Source organism: Lissotriton vulgaris, chromosome 5, assembly GCF_964263255.1.
Source record: "Lissotriton vulgaris chromosome 5, aLisVul1.2, whole genome shotgun sequence".
Classification (NCBI taxonomy): domain Eukaryota; kingdom Metazoa; phylum Chordata; class Amphibia; order Caudata; family Salamandridae; genus Lissotriton; species Lissotriton vulgaris.
In genome coordinates this window covers 1,900,429,792-1,900,452,919 of record NC_141693.1, presented here as the reverse complement: position 1 = coordinate 1,900,452,919, position 23,128 = coordinate 1,900,429,792, and the positions used below count along the sequence as shown (strand labels likewise).

General features: G+C 44.6%; 1 protein-coding gene across 1 annotated transcript in view; it reads right to left on the bottom strand.

Annotated features, from left to right (window-relative positions):
• Nucleotides 1–1,109: 1,109 nt before the first annotated feature.
• LOC147717669 (E3 ubiquitin-protein ligase TRIM39-like) overlaps nt 1,110–23,128 on the bottom strand; it is a 204,627-nt gene continuing 182,608 nt past the window's right edge. The window contains exon 6 of the mRNA XM_086920547.1: nt 1,110–1,648. Coding sequence (XP_086776673.1) covers nt 1,125–1,648 — 524 coding nt within the window. The 3' untranslated portion in view covers nt 1,110–1,124. The remainder of the gene's footprint in view (nt 1,649–23,128) is intronic.

The window sequence follows — 23,128 nt, the reverse complement described above, 5'->3', positions numbered from 1 at the left end:
CTTGTACCAAAGTGGCTGGTTTTAGGTACTGGGTACAGACATGTTGGCAGGACCGATTATTTCCCTTACATTAAATATACTTAGAATGCACTTTGATTCAGCTCCTTACTTATGGCTGGACGGCTCGGTGGTCCATCTCACTTCCCTACTCCTTATTTCATAGTTTTCCTCTCTATTTGTGTTTGTCCAGCCCATTAACGTTTAGTTCTCAGAGTACTCAGATTGACGTATCCTCCTACTATTGATGTCAGAGCGGCTTTGAAGTGGCTGCAAAATAATTGTTTCTCTCTCTCTGTCTCACAGCTCTTCGTTCTCTTTTCCCCCTCACCCAAAATACTCTCGCCTCCCATACCCTCCATTTTTGTATTTTTTTTTTTTAACTTTTTGCTGCCACAACTGTATCAGTGGATAGCCATCCTGAAACCACTTCAAGATGGCTGAACCAACTGAGCATAAGTGTTGGCACTTATGAATGGGTTTGTTTTATTTTAACAGATCTCATTCAAAGATGGCTATCACAGATGCACACATACACACAGCAGCTATCTTCAAATGGTATTTGTTCAAATAAACCAAAATGCATTCAAATATGGATGCCTGAGATGTATGCGCATTCATGGTGACCCTTTTTGAGCAGCATTTATTAAAACATTACAAATGTATTCAAAGATGGCCCCTGTGGATGCCCACATATCTGCCATATTTGAATGCATGGGTAATACTTTGAAACCTGCACCAAGACGCCCTCTATAGATGCACACACATTTGCATCAGCTATCTAACCCAAAGCATTGGAAATGCCAAGTGGTACTGGCCTTGCCAAGGCTTGTATTTAGTTGCAGTGAGAAATTTCACAAATATATAACATTCAAAATTTTCTATGAAGTGCATAACTTTCCTTATCCAAGTCCAAATTCCGGAATTTCTTGATCGTTCTACATAGAGAAAACATTTTTTTTTTAATTTTAGTGAGCCATAGCTTAGCTGTTTTCTAGATCTGCTAAGGTCATAATGAGGTTACAATACAATGACACAAGTCTTAAGAGCCATTTCATACACTCTTGCTCTCTCACTGTATCAGCCTCAACCAAGACTCAGAATTTATTTTATTTTGAAATAGGTTTTTAAGGAGGACACATTGTGAAGTGCACACCCTCGGAGCCCAGATAGAAGAAGGGGAAGACTTCTTCATTCATAGTGTGGCTAAACGTATGGATTAGAGACATGGTGTCAGCACTATAGAACGAGACCTGCCCACAGTCACAGTCCAGAAAGACACCGATGCAGCTCACATTTCCATGGTGGGGTAGTTGGTCCCAAGATTCGGGAGAGGTGTGGATTTGGAAGTGGTCTTGATCAAATTCCAGTGCCCACACTCCTTCCTCTGGCGTTAGGTATAGTGGCCCTTTCCTCCTCACAGATTTCGTGGCCACTCCTAGAGCCCAGATGCTCGATGAAAAATCCACCTCAACATGCCAAAAATGGATATCTACAGTGAAGCCCTCGGTGCCCAGGACACATGGCGAGGTGTCAAAGCGCTTTGGGGTGTTGGGTAAATCCTCGTTCTCTGACATACATGTTGCATTCTTTAGATCCTCTGATACAATGATAGATGGATGAGCAGTTTCTGGATCCAACATCAGGTCCACTAGCAAGGAAGAGAGAAAGAGGAAGTTATGAGGGGAAGCAAGAGGGATGCTGGGAGATAACAGTGATATTTAGAGGAGGACAGAAAACCAAGAAGTCAACAATGAATGAGGAAAAGAAAGAAATAGTGAGAGTGGTAAAGACAGAGGAGTAAATCACAGGAGGGAGGGAAATGAGTGAGAGAGACAGTTCTGTGATGTGAGAACAGAGAGGAAACATTTGCATTCCCTCAGGTATTATTGGTTATGATGGATTATCTGTTCACCTTTTAGAATACATATCTTTGAAATATGCGATTAGGACTACAAAACGTTATTCATGTCATGTTATCACACATGTTACAGGGAGCTGCACCAGTGCCACCTAGTAGCAGCTAGCAGCAATAACACCCAGCACAAAAAATAACCTTGCTCAGGCGGGGCCCCTTGAATTTTAATTTTCCAACCCAGGCAGTAACATGTTTTCAAAGTAACTATAAGTGGAGGTACAGTATCAGTAAAGATTCTGTACAGTGTAACTGAAGGTAAGTATAATAGAAACTATTCCCTCTGCAGGTTATGTACTTTTGAAGGCTATCAAACATTGTCTACATCTGGATCGTGCAGCAGTGAATAAGAATTTAAATATAAAAATGTGCTGATCTTTCAATCAAGGTTTCACACCTGCCCCATCATATTAAAAGCAATACTAGTTTGCAGTTTAACCCGTTCGGTGCTCATGACGACCCAGGCCGTCATGAGTCACGGTGGTGTGTGCGCATGACGGCCGGGGGCAGTTTGAACCACGCCCAAGCATGGAATGTGCAGCACCGCAGCGGAATTTGCGCCACAGCCAGGGTGTTACGGAAATAAGAACAAGGAGTTACCATGCACATTTTATCAAAATCAAATCAAGCTTTCTTGTTTCAGCTTGTGCCATAACAACTTAAATAATTTATAAGCCTTACAATTATTCATTGCAAAAATGTCCCCAGAATATAAATATAGTAATAAGATTTAAAATGAAGACGGAAAGATCACCGTTTCCCTTTATCTGCCAAAGATTGCATTAAAATCTTAATTCAAAATAATACACAGCAGTCTATTTTTTTAAAGTCTCACTTTTCTTGCATTCAGTCTGGCAACTTGCAAGGGGTAATCTACTCCAATAATATGTATATTGCCTTTCTCTTTGTGCGCAATGCCATCCAGATATGGAGCTACCGCATTACAAATACAAAGGTAGGTCGACCTCTGCATAGAGCAACTGATCACTCATTTTTGTAATCTGATAGCATCTAGATTTCAAAACTATCAAACCTTTGTGAGCTTTCACAACTTTAGTGTAAAGCATCAAAAAGTGTGTGCTTGTACCACTTCCCCCAAAATAATACTAGCGCAGAGCATTACTATGTAAGGACTAATCCCATTTATTCTATACTGATTGGTTGGTAGAGTACCAAATCGAAACTTAAGCTAGATCCTGCTTTGTGACTCCTGGTAAATTTAACCTCAATAAATCTCACCCCCCAGTATTCGTTAGGTGCTAAATGGACTCATAACAGTGAACTAGATCGGACTGTGTTCATTATTTGTGAGCTGTTTTTGGGGACAAATTATTCTCCTTATTCTAAAGTTTTGCATCTGGCCCATGGAGAGTGGTTTTGGTCCATAGGTCACATCTATGTGACATAGTTTATTTACCTTTACCTTATGCAAAACATATATTATAATACGTTCGACTAGGCGCAATCACTTCCCCGGTAAATTTAATATAAACATCTGCAAAATGATCCTACGCTGAGGACGTTTTTTTAACTTTCTTCTGCATGATGCACGAGTCACTGTGGTCAGGGCATTGATACTCTCTAGGCTGGACTATGCCAATGTTCTGTACTTGAGTCTTGTGAATATCTAGTCGAGTGTCTACAAGTAATTCCGAACATGCCAGTCTACCTACTTTATAAAAGGCCCAAGAGCACATCAGTATCTCTATTCCGGGAGAGAATGCATTGGTGCCGGTCCAGCAACACATAATGTGCAAGTCACTGACACTGACACATCAAGTTCTGCATTTATCACCATGCCTGACATCCAGGTTTGAACATTCTGTCACTTCCATAGCCTGTGTTATGGGGCTATCAGATTTGAAGTCGCTCCTGCTGTGACCGACTGCTTTGAGGAGAAAGAGAGAGCAGAGAAGAGCACTTTAAAAGGAAGCAGAGCCCCAACATAAACTTTAAAGACTAAGACTCTAAATCACATTTGGTGTCTGGAAATTGACTGTAAGACGGGGCGCTGGAGACCCCCAAAAATTGTCAACTGGCAAGTTGTCAGGCTGTGCGAGAAGGAGTAGCACTGCAAGAGTTGCCAGAGACAGCCACCGCAGCTTCAGCGCCCGCAAAGGGGACACGCTCAGATACTTTGGTCACTCCGATTCTGCTGGTGCATGTAAGACTGATTTTTTGAGCCTGACGACCCCAGGGGAACTTGCTTGCCAGAGAGAGCTTCGGCGCTGGAACAATTTTGACTTTAATAGAGAGTTAAAGTAGGACTCCTGCGACTTGGACTAAAAGTGGGGCTTAACTTGAATGTCGCTTACAGTGAATGGGGAATAACCACTAGCTTAAGGGGAGTGGGAACAAGCAACCCACCTCTGAAAAACTAGAGCCCTTGACCTCAGGGGACTGTGTGTATGGTTTGAATACTATTTGGTTGTATATAAATACTCCTTTTTCACAAAAGCAAGTATTTGACTGCATAAACAAGTTACTTACTTCGGTAACACTTTATCTGGTATAAATTATTTAGCCACAGATGCTTTAGCTTAGAATAATGCTCAGGCACCAGACTGAATCTAGAACTTTTAGAGCAGTAACACCTGTGTGCCGGTAGGTGGCATTATTCAGCTCTGCATCAGCGGAGTCTGCGTCTGAAGTGACATGCGCAGTACCTATATAGGCACCACCCCAGCACGCTCACGCCCGTTTCTTTTCGCGACTTTCCACGCCAGAAGCTTGGTGCCATTAAGAACACTTACAAACTGGTATGCATGCCTTAGAAGGGCGACTCTAACACTGAAATCAGTTTGCAGCGCGGGGAGGATTGGCAAGGAATATGTGGCTAGATAGAGTCTCTACCAGAGGTAGGTAACTTCTTCATCTAATAAAGACTTCTAGCCGCAGAGTCCTTACCTTAGAATAGAGATCCAAGTATTACCTACCCAGAGTTGGGTCTGCAAAGCAGATTTTGGACCGAAAATGTCCTGCAGGACGAAATGGGCAAAATGCCTGTCACAACAGATTAGACCATCAAGGCTGTAGTGCTTAGTAAACCTGTGCAAGGTCGCCCAGGTAGCTTCCTGACAGATGTCCATTACAAGAACTGGACAAGGACTCCGCAAGCTAACGCAGTGGTTGCAGCCTCTGCTCCCATGGTCTGAGCATGCAAAGGGAGTAGTTTTTTTACCAATACGTAGCAGATATTTATGTAGCCCATGAACCATCGTGAGATGGTCTCTATCTGCACTGCCTTCCCTTTCTTAGCTCTAACATAACCAGGGCACCCACTTTTATGATATTTAACATTTCCATCTGTATTTAGCCCTATTTATTTTTGGGGCATCTTAATGGTATTTAACCATATTTAGTTTGAGAATAAACAGAGTTGTAAAATTGGACATTTCCACAATTACTTTACTGATGAACATGCAGTTATACTTTGAAGCCTGTCGCGTTTTAGCAAATGAAGCAGCCAAATATAACAAAACATTAGACTCGCTTGTAAATATTACCATTAGCCTTCATACATACGTCAACATATACTTGTATGTACAGAAATCTCTTCCTTTTTTTTAACTCCCCATGATGCCCTTCTGCTGAGCAGTTGGCCAGGAATTCACGAAAAACAGCATGGGGAGTCACTCACAAGAAACATAATTTTCAGTGTCTTTTTGTTTAAAAATAAAAATAAAATACAGACCGGAAACACACTGTTTTCTGACTATAGTTATCTGTAAAAGTCAGTAAAAACGAAAAACTGGGAGCTTTTAACATAACCTATAAAGATTTGATCGTTCACCTGGAACTCTCTTGTTCATTCAATTTAGACCAAAACTCTTTTTGGGTCCAGGCGGTGGAGTCTCTCTGAGGCAGAGCAAAGTAGGTAGGCAAAGGGATGTCAGGCCTACATGAAAGGGTGTCACAACCTTCGGACGAAAGGAGGCACCACTTCTCAGAACCAGCTTGTGTGGGTAAAAGGTGGTATAAGGAGATTGCACAGAGAGCGCGTGTATGTCACTGATCTTCCTAGCCGATGTTATGACTACTAAGAAAGCTGTCTTGATGGTTAACAAACGGAGTGGACAGTTGTTGCGCGGCTTGAAAGACGCACATATCAGAAAAGTCAGGATCAGATTTAAGCCCCACTAGGGCATGATAAATGGTCTGCCAGTAAACATATATTGAAGACCTATGAGGAACCTAGTCACAACAGGTAACAAACAAAGAAGGTTGCAAAAATGCTGAAATGGCTGATAACTAGACCTTAACTGTGGCCAGATCAGAGACCTGCTGGGCCAAAGACAGAACAAATAGTAAAACCTGAGAAAGGGGTGCAGAGAGAGGGTCGATGTTCTTGAATGCATACCATGCCACAAATATGTCCCAATTGTAGGCACATATCATCTTGTTAGAGGGATGCCTGGCTGCCAGAATAACATCACAGACTTTGTAAGGAAGGCAAGAAGCTGTCAACTGTGGGCGCTCAGTCTTCACACGAGAAGGTGGGAGGAGGGCAGGTTCGGGTGCAGGATCCTCCCTTGTTGCAGTGATAGAAGATCCTCCTGAAGAGGTAGCCTGACCGGAGGACCGATGCTTATGCTCAATAGCTCAGGATACCACACTCTCCGTCACCAATCCAGAGCCACAAGAATGACTTGGGTCGAATCATTCCTGATCTTCTTCAGAACTCTGGGCAGGAGAGGCATTTGGGGAAAGCTATACAGGAGGCCAGAGCTCCACTTGAGGTGAAAAGCATCTCCGAGCGAGAGCCGCCTTGGAAACTGCTGACTTTGCTTGTTCTCGGAGGTTGTGAACAGATCTAACCAACGCTCTCCCCACTCTTAAAAGAGACCTTGCACCACCTTTGGATGGGGACGCCATTTGTGATCTGCTAGGTCTCGACGGCTGAGTTTGTCCGCTCTGGCTTTCAGAGAGTCTGCCAGGTGTTGAATCCCCAGGGAAATGCCCCCAACATTCCAGCCTTGTCCAGAGATGCAGGGCCTCTTGACGCTTACGACCCTACCCGGCCTGTTTGTTGCAGTACCACATGGCAGTGTGGTACTGCAACACCAACACCAGCCTTCCCCTTATGGAAAGAAAAAAGGCTTTCAATGAGAACTGGATCTCAGCAGGTTGATAAGAAGATCAGACTCCGCCGGACACCAGATTCCTCTAATCTCCACTTCTCTAAAAAAGGACGTCTGAACCCAGGCGTGACACACCTATCACTACAGTTGACTCTGGGTGGGGAAGGGAGAGATGTCTGTCACTGGCCTAACCGTGGTTTGTCAGCCACCACTTCAGATCTTTTACAGTTCCCTACAAGTTCTGGACCATGTTGGTTAGATTCCCCTTATGCTGAGCCCACTGGAGTTTGCATATGCCAATGGGCATGCACCATGCATGCAGGATGCAGTAGACCATGATGCCCAACAACCATTCTCACCAAAATGCAAGATAGAGGTTGAAACATGGTAAGATAGCTTGAATATCCTGGACTCGCCGCTCGGGAGGATAGGCTTGCAACTGCAATGTATCAAGAACAGCTCAGATGAAAGGGAGCATCTAAGGAGTCAAGCACGTTGATAGTAAACCCCAGCGAGTGCAGATTGTCTGCCATAATCTGGAGGCGGGAGATGGCTGCTTGGGGGGAGCTGGTCTTTAACAGCCAGACTGAAACACCTGACCTCTGAGAATGTGCAGCAACCACCGCCATCCCCTTGCTTAACACCGAGGGACACTGGTACGGTCAAAGGGAAGCACTTCAAACTGAAAGAGTTCTTGGCCCATCATGAACGGCAGGAGATCTATGTCGGCAGGCGGGTCGAGGATGTGGACATAAGCGTCTTGAAAGTCCAACGCTACCATCCAGTCACCAGGGTCCAGGGCAGATATGACCTGAGCTGATGTGTGCACTTCTCCTTTTTCAAAAAGAAGTTGGGAACGCAAAGGTCTAGGATATGATGAAGGCCTCAGTCATTCTTCGTCACCAGAAAGTAGCCGGAATAGTATCCACAACCTACTTATGATGCTGGCACCCTCTCGCTGGCCAAGAGAGTCAACAATTCCTGACAGGTCAAGGAGAGATGGTCCTCTGTCAGCCGATCATAAGTGGCTGGAGGGGTGTCCAGAACCGGTATGTAGTAGCCCCTTTGGACTATCTGTAAAATCCACTTGTCGTACGTGATCGACTGCCAGTGGTGCAGGTGATGGCATATCCTGCCCCCAACTCGAAGCCCATGGTGGTATGAGGACAGACAAAAGGGGTTTGGAGCCTGCGGTGTCCGAGGAAGAGGTGGACTGGCCTGACCTTTAACTAGATGATGCAGACGATGCAGAGGTGGAGTCGAATGACGCTGTAGGGGCACTGCTCGAAACTTTCCAGATCCAGTTTGACGCCTGGGGATTATTCTAAGTTAAGGAATCTGCAGCTAGAAGTCTAGATCAGGTAATCATTTATTCCTGTTGGTGCATTTATTTTGAATTGTTACCTGTGTTCGCCCTCCAGTTTCTAACCTCCTTACTGAGAAGCCTTGGACTGCTCGACCCGCGCTACCACTGAGACTCAAGTGCTGAAGAGGTATAAGGCCCAGTTGCTCAAGATCCATAGCAGGTCGAGCCCCAACACATCATGAGTAAAAGGCTTGGGCCCAGTAACTCCTGCTTGCCCCAATGCCCTCTGAAGGAGGTTGTGGCAAGGTCATTAATAATGTTTTCCTCATAAAATAGACTGAATAGGAGGACACTCTGTGTTCAATAGACTACCTTTGCTTCTTCTCTTTTCCCGATTAGATAAAGAGATGATATCTCTTCACTACAGGGGGCCTCAAAAGGGCAAAATATTTTGTAGAGTTTTCATATGTAGACTAAACAAAAAAGGGGACAAGATGGAACCCCCAGAGACCCAGTTCCTCAAACTCCTATCTGTAACAAAAAAGGTAACATTGCGACCGGTAGAGTTTTATCACAAGAAAAGATATGGCACTCTATATTGTGACTTTTGTCCAGTTATTAATAGAATACCAGGTCCCAAATGTTTTTGGGAGTTTATATTACTTGCTGCTTTCTTTCCATGCTGTTTGCTGTGCTTCCTGTTTCTTTGTTTTCTTCAATATTACTTCACTGGTAGGGCAACAATGGGATGTCGCCAGGAAGCACAAAATATCGTTTTATCTGTCAATATTCCCTGTTGAGCCATTCTTATTTTTTCCGTTTACCCGATGTGTTTCCTATTCAGCTGCTTTCCCCATCATTCACTCTGAATGGGGCATCAGTTTCTCACTACTCACCTTTTTTTGCATGTAAATACTATTTACATCTTCAGACAAATCTGACATTAACTGCTCCGCGTTAAGCTCAAATTTAACAGCTTGCGTGTTCCATGTAAAAACCAAATTCGAAACATAATTGCGATCTGTGAGGTCTTGGATAGATATGGATAGAAAAGCTCTCTCTTAAATGGCAGTTAATGGATCATGGTCTCTATTCCTTTATATACCTCCATGTGCTCTACGAAATGTTAGCCCTCCATATTACCCAATATATAGGCTATGATGCCCATCCTATTCCCAGAACTCAATGCCATTGCGGCTGGAATGTCTGAAACAGTTTAGCAATTAAGAATTTGCAAACCACGTTCAAAATGAACAATCCATAGTATTTCCCTTCTTTTGAGCGCCTGCCTCATGTCAATATATGCTAAGGTATGCCCCAGGCCCCATCCTCATCTCTGATTAGATTACCAAAGAGTTCCTTTGGTTAAGTGGCACATTTGTTTCATTGATGAACTGGTAGAGCCTCTGATGTCTAATACAGGTTTCTTTTTATTCCGGACATTAATTATCAATATTTCCTTAGTTTAGTTGCTGGGGGGACATAAATATTCAAAATAATTAATTACATAGGGGTTACTTCTGACTTAATAACCAAAGAATTCAACTTCACATGTTGTAGGCTGCGCTCACGGTTGTGATGTCAATTACATTTTTATTACAAACTAGCTGTACCCGCCTAGGCGTTGCTGTGGCTCAGTCTGGTTAACTGGAAAAGAAAGAAAAGAGTAAGCGCACGTTTTAATATGTTTAATTTCACAATGCTTGTGGGTATACAATATGTTTTTGTTGTTCTATTGTCTGTGCAGATATAGAGATTGTCTGGATTGCCGACTCTAGAACACGCAACATATAATTGTCTATGTGAGAAGCAATCCGTGTGTAAATCTAAACTGCACAATTCTAAAGATTGTCCCTGAGCTTTGTTTTTTTTTTTTATAACAAAATTGAAAACCACAGTTAGTAGTAGATGTATCATAGCAAGTACTGAAGGTATTTTTGTTTTTGCTGCTTGTTATCCAGTTTTTCCAGATGTTAATTTGATACATATTTAATCACATCACATCAGTTGATATAACAAAAACAATCAGTACAGATGGTAGATATTGGACGCCTCCTTAATATATAACATGTAATAGAACTGCATGTCGTGGTTGCATCGTGTTCTTTCAAATTATGGTGCAAACTGAACCAACTCCTCCCCCCTCCCTCTTCTTGGTTCGCCATCCTGACACCAACTGTCTATCCTACTATATTTAGACTATTGTCTCTATGCGCCCCTTGTAGTTGTTGCGCAGCAACCAAATCGATAGGGTCTGTTCGGGCTTTCGATTAAAAACAACCGCGTATTCAACACGAGCGTTTTTGAATCCAACGTTCTGTATATAAAAAAACACGCGCGTAATCGAATCCAACGTTGTGTCATTTCAAAGCAATCGGTGAAGAACTTTCGGAGATTTGAGATTTTGAACAAATGAACATTTACATTTTTATTTGTCTGTTCGGGCTTTCGAATAAAATCCAACGTTGTGTATATGAAAACGCGCGTATTTGAATCCAATGTTGTGTCAACATTTCAAAGCAATCGGTGAAGGACTTTCGGAGATTTAAGATTTTGAACAAACAAACATTTACATTTATATAGATTCATATTCGCAGACCACAACTGGGCGTTCCTGATTTCCACTGAATGCTGGTATTTGAAACATACTAAAACAATGTTGCAGTAGTGCTTTGCTCAGCAACGTTTTCGTGGAAGCATTAGGTGTCATACTGTATAACAAACCTGTGCCACTTATGGCCAGCCATCTTGAAATAAGGCCTGAAATTCTCCAGCACAACAATGAAAAATAAACCTTCTCAGCAGCTACGTTTGCTGCATACTCCAGTTCTCTACTGTTTTCTGATCTACAAAAATGGACTCAGGGATGTTAAGGTTAAGTGCATTTGTAAGGCATAGCCTATTCTTGCTTTGTACAACATGTTGACCACACTTATCTAAAGCAGACTAATCTAGTTGGATAGGTCAAAGGGATAACATCAATGCCCATTTTACGAAACTGGTCCACATTTTTTATGATTATCTAAATGTGCTTGCTATAACACAGGTCTTCTAGTCCCAAGGGTTTCTAAGCGAGTTGACCTGCACATTGTCAGCAGTGGTGATCAATCTTAAAGGTGGAATGACATGGAAAATAGTGAGTAGGTATGACCTATTGAAGGGGCAACATTGTCATCAGTGAACAGGCCTATAAATTCAAAATGGAGTATAAGTGTCTTCTTCTTTTGGGCAGGAATGTGATGCTTCTTTATGCTGTATGAAATAAATGTAGTAAATAGAGATGCAGTAGGGTTCAGACCACCATGTAAAGTGAGAGCAGAACAAGGGCTAGGTGCAGTATTTGTCACAACAGTAACTGGGCCAATCAGGCTATCAGGGGGCACTTAATCACTATTCCTTGGGATGGCTGACTAGATAGAGACAATCTGCTTTGGGTGTTAAAAGAGCATAGCAGAATTTGATAAAGAGGACTATTCACGTTGACAGTGTCCTCTTTTGTAATGCCTTCTCTTTATTTGCCCGAGAGAAACCAATAAGAAACTGATCGTCGATGTAATGGTCTAATGCGGTCAACGTAAAGGTCAGAGTCCTCTTGGGGTCAAGTCAATGGAGCCGCTCTTACTTTCAGGGGGTGAGGTGGAGCAACAAATGCTGGCACAGTGATAGATAACCATCATGGAAGAGAGTCACAATCTCTGATAGAAAGGTGCGAAAGCTCCTACAGTTCATTTACTTGACATGCTAACGTAATCACAATGAGGAAGATTTGACGGGTCAGGATGACGTGAAAAAAAACTGTACATAAGATTGAAAGGTGTGCATATGGGGAACGTTAAGACCAAGTTCAGGTCTGATGCTGGCATAACAAATGGCTTAGGGGGAATAAAGGAAGTCAAAACTTTTATAAAGCGCATGACAACAAGAGACTTAAACAAGAATGGTTCATCAGGTAAACACAGAAAGGCAAAAATGGACAAACAATAGCCTTTAAACGTGTTCACCACAAGACCTTTCTAGGGCAATGAAAGAACAAGCAAAAGAACATCTGAAAGCCAGGCTTGTAAGGTGGTAGTGTTTTAAGCCCTGAACCAGGCAACACATGTGTCCAAGCGCTCAGCATAAATAGACTGAGTGAAAGGGTGTCTGGCCGCAAGGATGGCATCAACCACCTTGGATGGAAAGTGAAAAGCATTCAATCGTCCATGCTTAATCTCGACACTTTCAGGCATAGCTTGTGGAGATTTGGATGCAGCCCCTAACCTGTAGCTGAGACAGGAGGTCCTCCAGAAATGGTATCCTGCTGCAGGTCAAGTTGGTGCTTGTCTACCACACAGAAGGTCCTCTGCCATCTCCTGCAAGATATGGATAGAGTCGGAAAGGCTGCACTAAAGCAGGACCTGTTGAAACCTGAGGTTCCACTGCAGTGCCCACGGATGCCATCTGGCGTCGAGAATAAGGCGGATGCACAAAGCTAACAGTCAAAGAAGCCTCAGTGCTGTCCTTCGTCATAGAGACCCACGATTGAGGTCGAACCAACCGGTTCATATCCCAATTGTCTTGGACTTGCTATGGTGGTGGAAAGTCCTTGAACAGTACCCTGTGTTAAAAAGCCTTAATAGTGGGAAACCTCTGGATGGGGCACAGGTGGGACTTCGGGTCGTTGATGGGAAACCCCAGGGATATTGGTAGTTTGTCTGTCATCTGAAAGTTGCCCACCATGAGTAGCCAGTCAATGAGGTACAGAAGCACATGTATCACAGAGAAAGGAAGGGCCGAGACTACTGCTATCACTTTCATGTACACCAGAGGAGCAGAGGTAAGGCTGAAGTGAGCAGGGTAAATTTAAAGTACCCACCATGAACACTGACCATCTAGTTGGGACAGCAGGACACGTGTATGCGAATATGTCCAGGGGCACCATACCGTATCATGGTCCCAGATCTGAAAGGAGCTAAGCCAAGGTGAGCATTTTCAACTTGTTTTTTCTGAAAATGACATTCAACAGGTGTTCATCCCAGATGGGTATGAGACCTCGGTTTTTCTTAGGAATGAAGAAATATTGCAAATGCACCCTTCCCTCCTCTCCGAGTCTGTGTTGTGATTGGTTTGAGCTGTTGTCATGCGTCTTACTCGAAAGGCCTGGAAGGATAGCACAGTCGGTATGCTAGCACTCTGGAGTGACCCCTGCACTTCCTGTATTGATGTGGAAACTGCGTAGGGGATAACAGCCCCAAATGCCTAGCTATGGTGCGGCTTTCTTTAAAGTGTTCAGTGCAAATTCAGCCTTGTTGCCGAACACCCTGGAACCATCAAAAGACATGTGCATTAAGAATGTTTGAACATCCTCTGAAAACCCAGTTTATCTCATCCAGTTGTGCCACATGAACACAACACTGGGGCTCATAGCTATAGGTATGCTATCAATAGTGTCAGGCTTGGAACACATACTTCGCACCATCGTAGCCATCATACATTGTTTGGGCCAAAATAACCCCAAGGTCCTAGGGACAGTTGGCAAGATCTCATGGGTGTACTTCCCAGAAGGCAAACTGCATTAATAAATATGAGGGCTAAACTAGAAACAAAAAAACATTGCTTTCTGAAAGTATCAAGTTTTTTTATTCTGTGGCCGGAGGATTGGTTGGAAAGAAATTTGGATTAATCTTACCTGTTGTTGCTTGAGCAATAATGCTTTCTGGTGTAGGATGTTTGGTAACAACACCCTGAAAACTAAAGGGCCTATTTGTGTTGGCTAACCAAAGGGCATGAGTAGGGCTTGGATCAAGTTACCACAAGGGCATCAGTAAGGCCTTCATCGAAAGACAACCGGTAAAAAAACACAGAAGCCAGCCTCAGTTGAAGAATATCAGTCAATACATTTGTCTCCGTCTCAATAGTGGGCAATTGCAAGTCCAGAGCTTCAGCTGCCTTCCAAAGCGGTGTTGTGGTTGAGTGTGAGGTTGCACCAGGAACATCTCCTAAGTACGGCAGCTCCACATACCAAAGGTGTGGTGAACTACATTGGAGAATGCTCTGTCTCAGTAAGAGATGAAGATAATGGGCCATTAAATGCGGATCCTACTGTACTATACATATATATATAACCCTCAATAAAATACTTTGAAATAAAAAAAAGAGAAGGTATTATCAGAGCCACTGGTATTATGCGGCAGGAGAGGGTCAAATTATGTGGCAGGGTGGAGTAAAGTATGCGGCAAGAAAAGGCAAATTATGTGGCATAATGCAGCACATTTATGTTATAGTTTTACTTCGTTAATTCATCATTTTTAAACTTGGTAACACTGTCTGGGCATTGGTTGCGCCTCATTAGAACCAGTTTAACATCCAAATATAGCAATACGCAACAGAAAGGTGATCAGCACAGCTTTGTAAAGGACCGTTCACTGCGTGCCAACACGGGTTGCAGTATTTTTTAGTAACTTTTGATTCATCTGAGCTAGAAACAAAAAACATTTTTGTTAAAATCTGCAGATTATGTGGCAAATGCAGCAAATCTATAGTTATTTGAAAATCACCACAGCCGCACAATCGCATAATTCCAGTGGCCCTGGGTATTATGAACTTACTCTATCAGCCCCCTCCTCTGGCTCCCACCCTACCAGCCAAACCCAAGGTGCATTGGTGCAGCCAACTGCTGCTCCCAGCCTTAGTGGGAACCTGGCACCTCTCCACGTACCACGTGCCTCCAAAAACTGCTCCCAACTCAGAGAAAGGCTGACTTTTGAAGGCAAGTTGTTTTCACAACTACCCGTGCAAAGATCAGCAACACGTTTGGATCTTTGGGATACAAGACAGAGGAGAAAGGGGTTGGGTTTATCTGCGCAGTGGAAATCAAGTGATGCTGGTTAACTGGCACAGTAAAGACCTTTGTTTTTGCCAACAATGGATCATACAATGAAAAAGATTTGCAATTCCACATGAAACGCTCACGCAAATTATGTGCTGTATTTTGGGGGAAACTCCAGTTTTGAAACTTGCATTTTAAAATTTGCGACATGGCAGAGCCTCAAAGACGGTGTGCTTTGTAGTAAGACATATATATAACATTCACCTCTTCCCTCATAGATTTCATATGTCACAAGTGGGGAAACCGAAAACTCATACCTTGCTTTACACACAGTGTAACACGCCCCACAGGCCCACACACTCACGAAAAGTGGCTCAAACAGAAGAGGTGCAGTGTGTTTGTGGGAGGTGCCTTGTGAATGCAGAGGCCTAAGTTAGTGTCCAGTGCTGGCTGTTGGACAGATACACATCAGCAGCGTCAGGGAACATAATCTTCCATCACCTCAGTCCAATTACACATTTCAAAAACAGTTTCTGCACTACTTCTGAAACCCACTCACCCTTCTGCTCTTTATTGTTTGTTCCCAACCCCTCATTTTGTCTGTTTCACACCACCCCTATCCTCCTCTCAATGTCCGTTATCTGTTTCTTACCACCTTCGCCCTCCTCTGTTGTGTGTTTTCCACCAGCCCTCCTCCCGCTTCCCTCTTCCCTCATGTTGCTGGCCCCCTGAGTCTAAGTGCAGTTTTCCCCATCTTGCACAGCAGTGCAGGTTGCTGTGCCACTTGGCTTAAAGGAAAAAATGTGCTGTGACACGGTCAATACTGGCCGCGTCAGAGAGCTTTTTTAGGTTTCGCACTGCGAACCGATCGCGAACCGATCGTCGCTGCGAAACTCTATTGTGATCGTTTCTGCTTTCAAGGAGTCAAGGGAGACAGGAGACAAGTGATGTGCACGCGCGCGTAAACGGATCAGGTCACGCGCGCTTCCTGTCTCCCATGGCTCCTTGGAAGCAGACTCACACGCACGCACACACACATACAGACAGACCCCCCCCCACCGCCGCGCATACACACACTCACACACACACACACACACACACACACACACACAGAGAGAACCCCCCCAACCGCAGCCGCGCATACACACACACATGTACACACACATACATACAGAACCCCCCGGCGCTTACACACACAAATCCCCTACCTCGGCTCGGCGTGTCTTCTCATCACAGCTTGCGCAGGGACAGCCAACGTGCACACGCACGGCAACGGCGTCTCCTGCGCTACAACCGTGGTTTCGGTTTCGCGCCCTAACCTTGTTTATTTCACAGTACTCATTGATTGTGCTGTACAGTAAGTTGAATACCACAGTAACAGGGAATCACCTTCTTTGGGAGAAGCCATATTGTACTGCAGGGGATAACGACAAAGTCGTTGCTTTGTCCAATTCTAGCAGCCTCTTAGCGACCACCCCAGAACGCAGTCACCTTATTGACTGAATGTAAATGTAAATGTAAATGTGTGTGTCTTGTAAAGCGCACTGCTACCCGGAGGCGTCCTGGCGCTATAGACCGCTGGGGAACTCGTCCTGGCTTTCCCTGTGAGATGTTCCCTCCTGGGTATCTCCAAGGTGAAACCAGGCATCCCCGGCGTTTGTGGGGGGCCGTTTTGGAGATGAGGCAAGCTAATGCCCAGAGTTGCCGAGCATGATCCCTGGTTAGAGTAGGCACCGAGGCGAGAATTATCGAGTCCGCTGACCCTGGTTCATGACCCTGCCACGTCGGGGATTGAACCCTGGTCCCGGGCCGTCCTCTGCTTCCGGGTCTGCCGCCTCTAACCAGTGAGCCACACCACTCCACTGACATTTGCTCTTCTCGCTCTCTCCGAGCTAGTCTCTGCCAGCCGCCAGTCACCGTGCGGATAGTGTGAGGTACCCGTACACCCCTTGCGTTACACTAGTGGTTTGTTCTGCCTCCACCCCCTACTCCCCTCCGTGCCAGGGGCAGGCCGGGAGCGGGTGGAGATGGCGTCCTGCATGAGAGCCCGGACGCTGAGTAAAGGCAATGCCAACTACAAGCTGCACTTCAGGATGATCAACGAACAGCAGGTGGAGGACATCACCATAGACTTTAACTACAAGCCTCTCACTATCACCCTGCTGACATGCACCACAATCAGCCTCATGTACTTCGTCTTCACCAGGTGAGGGGCACGAGGTTGAGTTATTGTACAGGAGACAGCTGTGTATGAGCAGAGGGGGCAATGCAAAGGACAGCAAGTGTGTGGTGGACTAGTGTAGGAGACAGGCGGGACAGGACTGTGAATGAGGGATATTGCTCATCTGAGGAAGTGAACAGCGCAGAGCAGCGATGAAAGAGCTCATTGAACGCACGGAACGAGAGAGGGGCCATCGAGGCGCACCAGTTGACAAAAAGCGAGGGCGTGAGGGGCTCAACGACGGCATGATATTCCCACCCCCACTCAAGCTAATTAGGTCAGAATAATTGTGCAACTACAGATTAAGATGCTCATTTAGACTCCAATGAAAACAAGCATTTGCAATGCAATAGGTCTCGCATTGACACAAGTCTGAGCTATTAACATTGTAAATAACAATGACTTATTTATGTTTAAAAAAAATTTTTTTTTAAAAGGCATTGTTATTTGCAATGTCAATAGCTCAAACTCACGTCAATGCGAAACCTATTGCATTGTAAATGCTTGTTTTTGTTTACTTTAAGCCATGTTGCACAGCAGTTCGCGCTGCTCAGCTACATGTAAAAATCAAACACTGACAATCGATCTTGCATAGGCAAAACCTATTGGCTCTGCCGATGCTTGCTGCAAGAGTAGTGTAGACAGGCTATGAAGATATTCAACACAAAGCTTGACACGTAATGCATGCAGGAGGAAAGTTATCTAATGCTGAGAGATGGTAGATCCAGATACTTCCTGATGACAGACAGTCAAACACCCAATGCTTAACAGGCAGCAATGAGAAAGGCCATATAGCAAACAGCAAGACAGAGTAAGACTCCTAAAGCCAACAAACAACAGAGAGCTACAGATCTAATGCTGGCAGACAGCCGACAGCCAGGCACGTAATGCTGAGAGACAAAGAGTCCAAAACATATTGCTGGAAAAAGAGAGCACACATGACTACAAGAGAGAGACATGAAGATATACAATGTTGGCAAAATCAAACAGAGAATAAATGCTTTCAAGAAAGACCGGGCATCAATACTAACAGGCAGCAAAGAGAGGGAGCAGACAGACAGAGTCCCATTGCTGAGCAGCAGTATGACAAACATACTGCAAATGCATCTGAAAACCAAACCATGCTCAGTTTCTCCTCTGAAACAGAATGGGAGCATCTACTGTTAGCCAGTGTCACCACAACATCTTAGAAGAAGTTTTGAGTGATATATGTATGTGTGATTGTGTTTAGTTATGTGTGCAGATATAGTTCAGGTGCATTTTCCACTGAAAAAGGATTTTTGGATTTGGTTAAACATTTTGACCCCATAGGTGGATTTGCATCAAGTTTGCCAATATACTAACTCTGTAAGCTAATTTTTGGCATACCACATTTGTGAACATCCGTCTCCAGGTAAAAAATTAAGGCGGTTCAAAAGAGCATCACTAACCATTGTAGCTCCTTTAGGAAATTAACGCTGAACGAGTTTACGCCAAGCTAAGCATGAAAGCAGAACTGAACTCAGAAAGCGTGCTTCTTTTGATTTGGTGTAAACTTGCTCCATTTTTGTTAGATACTCCTTTATAAAAGGGGACAGCTGGGATTAAAAGGGTTAAAAATGTTCTTTATCTTTTCAGCTGTAAATCTATTCGTGAAGTTGTTTATAACTTAGGTATTATTTGACTAAAATGCCTGAAATTTAGCAGACTCTTAGTGCATTCGTATTACTATGGGTATTTTTGAACTTGTAAAGAAAAGAGGGGCAGTTTTAAAAGGAGGGGCAAAAAAGTGTTCAATTGCTAATAACATTGGCCTTTTGTGATGAATGTCCACAACATTTGTCAGAAGGTTTGGTTTTGATTGGTAAACTACGTTTTGTGCCAATCTATAAAGGGGGCAAATGTTAAAAGGGAGAGGGGCAATACAATCTACAGTTGCTAACTTGAAAATGTTGAAAAACCTACACCAAATGTGGCAGGTATTTATCAAGTTAAACCCAGTGGAGGTATTTCAGGTTTTGTGGCAGTCCAATGGGAGGGGGCGGGGTGGGATGCAGTTAAAGAAGGTGTCAAAACACTTTTGATTTACTGATAATTTTTACATCATCCTCTGGATCTGTGTGCAATGTATCACACAAAAACCCCCTCGCAAAAAAAGGAATCACAAATTTTGTGATTCCCTATTTTGCGATTGCATTTAAGGAGTCGCAAATTGTGATTCCTTAAATGCAATGTAAGAAGCACAAAAGAAAGTGCAATTTGGCCTTAAGGAATCGCAAATTACCACAAACTTTAACTTGGTGGTAAATTTTGATGTCACTTAAAAATACACTATTTTGCATTTTTTAAAGTGCCATGTGGCACACATGCACATTTCAGGGGGGCCACAGAGTGTCCTTTTGACACCCTGTCACCCTTGAAATCGCATTCTCAATTTTGGATTCTCTAATTGGTAATCGCAAATTGAAAAAGCCTTCCCATTCATTCCTATGGGCCTCTAGACCGTAGGAATGAATGCAAAGGTATTCCTTATTTACAAATCTCAATTTGCGTTTCGCAAATAAGGAATATGTGGGATTCTCAAAATTATTAGCAAATCCCACATACATTGCATTTTGCGATTCTCAAATTACGATTCGCTGAAAATCACAATTTGAGAATCGCAAAATTCTATTTTGATACATATGGCCCTTAGCATGTTAAGCCTATTTGTGATTTTGTCAATTTCATGCAGGCCCATCATAGGGAGTTGGAAGGGGAGGGGAAAGATGAAAGAAATATTCACCGAGTAAATTTGGTAGTTTTGATGAATCCCTACACAAATTTGGCAAAGGTTTAGTGGGCTTAGTTCATGTTAGTCATGCCAAATTTTGAGCAGATCCATCGGAGGCAAGGGGCGAAGATTAATGGGAGGGCAATTAGAGTCTAGTCAGTAACAAATTTCCCGCTGTTCAAATAATCTGCATGAAATCTGGCAGCTGGCAAATTCGGCCTGGTGCAAGGCAAGCCCTGCAATGAACCTCTGCTACACAGCCAAATGTGGTTGGGCACAGTGCTTGACCAAAGGCTGCACACAGTGCATAATGGGTACTTGGCAGGACATGCAGGGGCGGGGGGCTGAGTAGCCACAGGGCCTCTGCAGCCAAATCTTGTACTGCACAGTCAAAAGCTATGCGCATCATGGTTGGGTGGCCACGGAGGGTCTGGAGTAGGGTCTGGAGGATGAAAATCAAGTAAATCATAACTGAGTTTTGGCTCAAACTCGCCACACAACAGAAACTTGGCCCTTATGCTTAGCAATACACACACCATATGACAAACCATAACTTGCGCCACCCACCACACTCAAAATACCAACCTGGAAAAGGTAGAGAAACAAAACAGCGATCGAGAGAACAACTTTTTGAAATGCAGCACTAAATATAATTTGATGCTGCTATTTAAGGCTTTTAAATATCGCCCCAATTATTATAAGGAGAGCTACAGATTGATACAGGCAATGCCAGTAAACCAATCTTCTCGGTCTCCAGTCAAAGCTTTCTCCTCCATAAACGCTACATAAACTACATAGCAAAGCATAATAGTCTGATAGGAAGCAGGCTATTATTCCAAATCCAGCTACAGATTAAACCAGGAAATACTCGTTCTGCAGTTTTAATTCAAGCCAGATTGGACTGCACAGCAAAGTCTGCATCAGAAAGGGGACAGAAAGTGGTATATGATTGGCTGCCTTCTTTGGATTTCAGCAAATTAATCCAAAAGTTAAAGTGGAAAACATCAGTATGCACAAGTTACTTACCTTCGGTAACAATATATCTGTAAGAAACAGTAGTTAGTGTTAGATTCCTTACCTCAGAATATCCCCAGGAGTCAGACTGGATCCGGAAAGTTTTGCGTAGCAGTACCCCTGCGGGTCGGTAGGCATCGTCTGTGGCTCCGCGTCCGTCGTCGTGATCGGCAGGATGACGTCGTCGGAGTACTTAGACGCCGTCCTTGCGCGCTGACGTCAGTTCTTGTACATAGCTTTCCGTGCCAGGAATGCATAGCCATGCCAGAGACCGACACTGGGCCATGAAACTAGGGCCCTGAAAGGGATGTCCTTAACCCTAGATATCGGTCCGCAGAACGGGCAGGATGGATGGGACGGTAAGGAATCTAACACTAACTACTGTTTCTTACAGATATATCATTACCGAAGGTAAGTCAATTGTGCATCTGAAAGAAACAGGTTAGTGTTAGATTCCTTAACTTAGAATAGATACCCCAGCAATACCAACCCCGGTGGTGGGTCTGCGAACCAAGATCACACCAGAAAGTCCTGGAGAACGGAACGACCGAAAAAGCCATCTCTCCGGACTTGGCTTTTCCAACGTGTGCATCGAGGCCCACGTAGCTGCCTGACAGATGTCCTGCAAGGGGACTTCCCGACCCGGGCAGTAGTAGCCGCCGTGGCCCGAGTGGAATGGGCACGCAGGCCCAACAGGAGGCTCCTTTTTCGCCAAGGAATAACAAACCTTGATGCACAACACGACCCACCGAGAGATGGTCCGTTTGTGCACCGCCCGCCCCTTCTTAGCACCCACGTAACCAACAAAGAGCTGGTCGTCCACCCAAAACCGGCATGTGCGGTCTAAGTTGAATGAGAGCGCACGTTTTGGGTCCAGACGGTGGAGCCTCTCTTCCTCCTTGGAAGGATGCGGAGGCAGAAAGAAGGTGGGCAAGGTGATGGACTGCCCGATGTGAAAGGCCGTAACCACCTTGGGCAGGAAAGAAAGGCCGAGTCCTCAAGACAACTTTGTCCGGATGGACAGAAAGGATAGGAGGCTTAGAAGATAGAGCCTGGAGCTCACTCACTTTCCTGGCAGAGGTAATGGCAACCAGGAATGCAGTCTTAAGAGTCAGAAGACGAAGAGGGCAATTGTGAAATGGCTCGAAAGGAGCGCACATCAAATAGGTCAGAACAAGGTTCAAGTCCTAGTGAGGCATCACGAAAGGAACAGGAGGAAACACATGCGTGATGCCTTTAAGAAATCTATTTACAACCGGGGAATTGAAAAGAGAGGTCTGATCAGGAAGCCTTAAGAAGGCTGAAATGGCAGAGAGGTAGCATTTGACAGTGCCCAGAGCAGGGCCCTGCTGGGCCAGAGAAAGAAGAAAAAGGAGAACCTCCGAAAGAGGGGCAGAGAGAGGATCCACAGCCTTTGCTGTGCACCATGCCACAAATTTGTTCCACCTGCAGGCGTATACCGATTTTGTGGAGGGACGCCTGGCTGCCAGAATCACATCACAGACTTCAGGAGGCAAGTCAAATGGCCTCAACTGTCGCTGCTCAATCTCCACGCATGTAGGTGGAGACTGGACAGGTTTGGGTCGAGGACCGCCCCCTGCTGCTGCGACAGAAGGTCCTCCTGAAGAGGCAGACGAATCGGGGATCGACTGACATGCTGAGTAGCTCGGGATACCAGTATCTTCGTGCCCAGTCCGGAGCCACAAGGATGACTTGGGCCCGGTCGCGCCGGATCTTCTTCAGCACTCTGGGCAGAAGTGGTATAGGCGGAAAGGCGTACAACAGACCGCAGCTCCACTCGCGACGAAAAGCGTCTCCGAGCGAGTGCTGCCTTGGAAACTCCAACGCGCAGAACTGATGAAATTGCGCGTTCTCTTTGGTGGCGAATAGATCTAACCAAGGCTCCCCCCACTGCTGAAAGAGGCCTTGCGCCACATCCTAGTTCAGACACCATTCGTGATCCATCATGCGATGGCGGCTGAGTTTGTCCGCCCTGGCGTTCAGGGAACCTGCCAGGTGTTGAACCACCAGGGT